The 6,437-nt window shown below is 36.0% G+C and overlaps 1 protein-coding gene across 1 annotated transcript; it reads right to left on the bottom strand.

The window, feature by feature from the left end:
• Window positions 1-416: 416 nt before the first annotated feature.
• Window positions 417-2,951, bottom strand: LOC127103646 (uncharacterized). Its single transcript, XM_051040892.1, has 2 exons — window positions 1,349-2,951; window positions 417-1,270 (listed from the first exon to the last, which is right to left on the bottom strand). Exons 1-2 carry the CDS (start codon window positions 2,949-2,951, stop codon window positions 417-419), a joined length of 2,457 nt encoding a protein of 818 aa, XP_050896849.1.
• Window positions 2,952-6,437: the final 3,486 nt, after the last annotated feature.

The following is a 6,437-nucleotide window of genomic DNA, read 5'->3' as shown; positions in this document are numbered from 1 at the left end:
TTTTTTTTAGTAAAATAAAATATTATTAATAAGTTGGGTAGATAAAATGTTTGTTTAAATTAAAATAAATATAATATAATTTATAATTAATTTTGATTTAGTATAACTTTCTATTATTAATAAATATTGTATAAACTTATAAAAACTTATAAGAAATATTAATTTAGTAAAATTATAAGAAATATTAATTTAGTAAAATTATTTCTTATAAATTAAAGTTGTAGGTAATAAGTATTTATTTATAAATATATAAATAAGTAAATTGCATATAAATTAGAAAAAACGATAAAAATAAATATAAGGAAATTTTTTATTTATTGATATAATAAACAAGAAAATTACAATGAACCCCACTTAACCATGATTTTGACCGGGACGTAATAAGCGGTGACCAGTACCACATGAAGGAGCAAAACCTAATCGAGTAGACCTTCTTTGTGGAACTCGAGATCGGTAGTAGCTCCGGCGTTGGGACATCGAGATCGGTTGTGACCATGAAGACGACATAAGGTGCATTTTCTCTCCAACGTATCATTTGTGTCCATTTCCGTTCTTATACGCCTGCTTACTGGGCGACCTTTCTTGTTCCTTCTCATGCTAGGGTTATGGCATAGTAGATCTCCTTCAAAAACGGGCCAATATGCATCGTATGGCAGCACTGGGAAACTATTACTGTAAACCCCAAAAAGGTTTGAAACCTTGTAAACGGTGGACAGAAGACCGTATGCGTCATGGCGTATCTTGGAACACGCAGCGATAACATGTGAACAAGGAACACGAAAAGCTTGAAACTTTCCGCAATCACACCAACCACCTTGTAGGTTGACCTTGTAACGTCCCATAGGCTTCCCCTCACCATGGTCCATTGTCTCTTTTACACTAAAAGTGTGATGCTGGTAGTCAAAAATTGACACCTGATGTGTGTTGGACTTTAGTGTTTCTTCCTTCATCACCTTCATGCAGTTTTCTGTAAATAGTTGGCCAGAGTTCAACACTGCACTCCATTGTGCACCCCTTTCAGCGAACAACGTTGCCATCCTATAATATGTGGCACTCACCAATGCTGTAATGGGTAGATTGCGGGTGCCTTTAAAAACTGAGTTCATTGACTCGACGAGGTTTGTTGTCATATGACCCCAGCGCCGACCCTCGTCAAATGCCCTCGTCCATTTTTGTGTCGGAATGTTGTCTACCCACCTTAGCGCAACAACGTTAGTGGAGGCAATTTCATCTCGGTAATAATTAAACGTGGGTCGGTTTAAAGCATAACCTACAGTTTATCAAGAAATAGCGTTAATGTTATAATATTATATTGAGTAAGACACACAAGTAGAAAATGTTGACTTACCCATATTAATAACCTTTTTACGGAGGTTTCTATCCTTGATTTCCCGCATGAAGTTTTGTGCAATGTGTCTGATACAATATACATGGACAGAAGGTGGATCTTGCCAACCGTTGTCTGGATTATTGTAAGCACTTTCAATCGAGGCATGTCTGTCCGATATCAAACACAAGTCAGGCTGAGGAGCAACATGCCTTCGCAAGTTCTTTAGAAAGAACCCCCAACCTTCAGCTGTCTCACCTTCAACAAGTGCAAAAGCAACAGGGAAAATGTTACTATTCCCATCTTGTGCCACTGCCATCAATAGGGTCCCCTTGTACTTCCCGTATAACCAGGTGCCATCAATTTGTAGTAGAGGTTTACAATATGCAAACCCTCTTATGCATGGTTGGAATGCCCAAAATAATCGGTGGAACATTACTTGACCAGCAACAATGGTGTCGTCATTTGTATATATAGGAAGTGCTTGCATTTCTACCACCGTACCAGGAACAAACTTCTGGAGTGCTAACAAGTAACGTGGAAGTTCATTGTATGAATTCTCCCAATTACCGTAGACTTGCTCGATTGCTTTATTCCTAGCAATCCATGCTTTCCTATATGATGGTGTGAATTTGAATATCGAAACAATATGTTTTATACAAATGCTCACCTTTGTTGAAGGATCTTTGTCCACAAGAGGCAGTAAGCTTTGAGACATCAACTGCGAGCTCAACTTCCGATGGTCCTGGTTAAGGATAGTTGATGAACAACTATGCGGCGGGGTCATGATACCAATCTCCCATAAATCACTCCTTTTCCGATATGATGCCACCAGACGAAACTTGCACAAATCGTTACTACAACTTATTTGATACCTTTTCTTATCCGAGATATTCACCCTATAGTCTAGGCAATGTGTCATGTGGTAATTTTTAATGGCAAACACACAATCAACTTTGTTCTTAAATTTGTTACCCACATCAATGTCACCTTCTTTCGGAATACGGGGAATGCATGGCCATTCAAGTGATGTTTGGCCAGAGCTCACGCCCAAAGTTGTCATGTGCGGAGGCGGACAAAATACTTGGTTAATTGGAATGGCATTTTCGACTTCTTGTTCAACATGGTCGCATTCACCTTCTTCAAACAAAGAGGTAAAGTAATGATCGGCCTGTGCCTCGTTTTCATCCTCGACGTCGTCTTCTTCGACATCTTCAATGGGTATTATAGATGGTATTTGTGGATCATTGACATGTGGATCATTGGCGTCTTCGTCATCGCTTGGAGCGTTTACTTCCTCAGTTTGTTGACTGGGTTGGAATTTGATGTACAAATCAATAGAATCAAGACCTGAAAATTCATGATTGACAAACATAGTTTCAACGTCATCGTCGTCTCGGACCTTTAACGGAACAAACTTTAAAAGGTTGTTTCCAAATTGCACAACATTACGATAAACAATTTGTGCAACAAAGCCATTTTGAAGCTTACTTTCTATTCTTTCTTTAAAATAGCCAAACGTAACCTTTCTACTGATTTTGAACCGACAAATTTCGGCATTTTCGAACGTAATGCCCACATCATTAGATGTACATATTTCACCTTCATGATAGGCATTCACCATGTATTGTTGATGGCGAGACATGAATTGACAATTTTTTGCTAACTCTCTTATGTGTAGAAGGTTGTGTTAGTAAAATGGACACAACAATGTGATGAAGCAATGATAAATTACTACACCCATATGCCAATTTATACTAACAATTAAATATTTGGTCAACTAATGCTTGTTGCGCATGGAGTAATGGTCGTTTCAAACTGTAAGGGAGCCGCCCAATCAATTGGCATCCGTTCCCATTAAACAACATAGCCGCCCATTGAAAGGGCAGCCTTGTACATTCTTAAAGGCAGCCGCCCAATGAAAGGGCGGCCCTGTACAAATTATTCTTTCAGCATTATTCCCACGCGGATTCCCTACCTCTTACCATATTCTCTTCCTCTTACAATATTCTCTTCCTCTTACCATATTCTCTTCCTCTTACAATATTCTCTTACTCTTACCATATTCTCTTACACTTCTAACTATTCACCCTTTATCCTTTTAACTTATCCTCCAATATTTATTCCAACATTTAATTTATCAATATTATTTTCTTCCAATATTATTAATTCTACCAATATTATTTATCACATTCATATCTTATAAATACACACATTTCCTATCACATTCATATCTTACCATCTTTCTCAATCAAAACTTCATTTTTCTTTGTAACATCATCATTGTTTTTTAAACTTTCTTTGATCAAATGGCTTTGCTCACATATGGAGAAGACCATAGAGGGACACCAACTAACATTGCTTGTTACGTAAGTTTTATTTTTTCTTAACGTTTCGGTAGTTTACTTCATGGTGTTTGTAACGTTTTCTATAACTTCACTAATTTTATTTGTAGGATGAAAAATCTTTCCGAACACGTTCGCATGTGCACATCAAACCCGACAACATGATCCGACCATACTTATTACAAGCAGGATTTGGTCATGTTATTAACATAACATCCTACGGTGTTGATAGAAAATTTATTCTTGCCTTATGCGAGAGGTGGAGACCCGAAACACACACGTTCCATCTCCCAACCGGTGAATGCACTATCACTCTGGAGGATGTCCATATGTTATTAGGATTACGTGTTGATGGCTTGGCGGTAGTAGGGCAGACTAATGTGGCCTACTCTAAGGCTCAAGAACTATTAGGGGTAGAGTTGACAGACTCGGATAGAAAAGGCCAAAGCATTAAGATGACATGGCTTAAGGAAAACTACGACGCTCTTGAACTAAACCAGAATTCCAGCATCGAAGACAAACTTAGAAAAACTAGAATGTATATTTTATTGCTTTTTGGTAGCTTGTTGTTTGCAGATACTAACGGTAATACTGTACATATTCAATTTCTACCATTATTAGAGAACTTAGATAAAGTATGTAGGTACAGTTGGGGGGCTGCAACTTTGGCACATCTATACCGAAATTTGTGTAGGTGTGCTAAAAAAAATGTGAATAATTTTGCTGGCTGTGGAGTACTACTTCAGGCTTGGGGGTGGTCCAGAATGCCAACACTGGCACCAATAAATCCCAACCCTTTCCAATTTCCATATGGAACCAAGTAAGTTTAAATGCTTTTATTTTTTTTAAAGTTTCTTTTTCTTGCCTCATCTCTAATGACTATTTTTTTAGGTGGTCTGCATATGGCATGAATTATGAAAAGACCCCCCATCATTGTGCTCCTGGTTACCGGGCGTTCTTCGATCATTTCGAACCGACTGATGTACTATTTAACAAACTCAACTACTACTTTTTATCTTCAACACATTCCTGATACTAATCATTCCAATTTATGTAACAGTTTGTATGGAGACCCTATCTTGGGCTTGAAGACGACGACCCAACTGAAAGTGACATGTGGAGTTCAACAACGTTCAACACACCGGACCGTCAACCACCTACACCCAACAACCCACCTCTCACACCCAACAACACACCTACCATACCCAACAACCTTTCAACCCAACCCAACCACCTTATACCCCATCACAACACTACAGTCAACAATACCAACCATTTAACCCACCCCTCTACAACACCCATCAACAACAACAACAACATTATAACTCCTCCCAAATTTTTACCCCCTCAACATCTTACACCCAGCCACATACACCACACACCATCCACCATAATCCATATGCATTCACACAAACTACCCAACAAGAGCACAACTTCCAAACACCACAAGAACCCTACGTCCCTATCATGCAAACCTCAATGCCCCCATATGCCCAACCAAACTGGAATTACGAGGGAACCAGATTAAGCTATGGAAGTGCGACAGACTTCATATCTGACGACGCTCTCGAGGACTTCATAAATCCAACAAATGAGGCGGGGCCTTCGAATGTTGATCAGGGTGAGAACCGAGTTCCACAAAGAAGGTCTACTCGATTAGGTTTTGCTCCTTCATGTGGAACTGGTCACCGCTTACCACGTCCCGGTCAAAATCATGGTTAAGTGGGGTTCATTGTAATTTTCTTGTTTATTATATCAATAAATAAAAAATTCCTTATATTTATTTTTATCGTTTTTTCTAATTTATATGCAATTTACTTATTTATATATTTATAAATAAATACTTATTACCTACAACTTTAATTATAAGAAATAATTTTACTAAATTAATATTTCTTATAATTTTACTAAATTAATATTTCTTATAAGTTTTTATAAGTTTATACAATATTTATTAATAATAGAAAGTTATACTAAATCAAAATTAATTATAAATTATATTATATTTATTTTAATTTAAACAAACATTTTATCTACCCAACTTATTAATAATATTTTATTTTACTAAAAAAAATTATTATGTATAATATTTATTAATAATAGAAATTTATATTAAATCAATATTAATTGTAACATATATCATATTTGTTATAAATTAAACAATTATTTTATCTACAAAATTTATTAATAATAATTAATTTTCCAAAATTATTAATAATAATTAATTTTAATAATAATGTTGATTACTGAAAAATCAAAATCATTAATACAAAATCAATAATAATTTAATTAATAATGTAATAATAATAAATATTAACATATTTCAGTTTTGGAAAAAAAAATTTCGTTTTAAACTCAACCGCCCAATGGATGGGCGGTCCCTTCATGTTTTACACTCAACCGCCCAATGGATGGGCGGTCCCTTCATGATTTACACTCAACCGCCCAATGGATTGGCGGCTGTGTGTTGAAAATTTGTGAAAAGATGGTATTTTGGTATATATTTTTGAAAGTGTGGTATTTTGGTATATATGTGACAAAAAGATGGTATATAGGTAGAATATTCTTTTATATGCTTCAAAAATAACATTGGAGTGTGAAATGAAATGGATGGTTTCCGTTATGTGCGTGGTTACTTTTTCTTTTCTCTTTCTTCTTTTAATAATGACGAAGATGAAAAATACTCCTTTTACTAGTAAGAAGGTTTTCTTTTTTTTTAATGATGTATAGACTAGAATTAGAAATAAGGTTTTGGTGTCGGTGTG

The sequence above is a fragment of the Lathyrus oleraceus genome, chromosome 7 (genome assembly GCF_024323335.1).
Source record: "Lathyrus oleraceus cultivar Zhongwan6 chromosome 7, CAAS_Psat_ZW6_1.0, whole genome shotgun sequence".
NCBI classification, from domain to species: Eukaryota; Viridiplantae; Streptophyta; class Magnoliopsida; order Fabales; family Fabaceae; genus Lathyrus; species Lathyrus oleraceus.
This window is presented reverse-complemented; position numbering and strand designations above follow the sequence as displayed.

What these genes read in the sequence shown, in the direction of transcription:
- LOC127103646 (XM_051040892.1), bottom strand. Translation starts at nt 2,951, where the DNA reads ATGGTGAATGCCTATCATGAAGGTGAAATATGTACATCTAATGATGTG. An exon ending in TAAAAAGGTTATTAATATGG is followed by an intron (nt 1,271 to 1,348) that starts GTAAGTCAACAT and finishes GATAAACTGTAG; the next exon opens with GTTATGCTTTAAACCGACCC.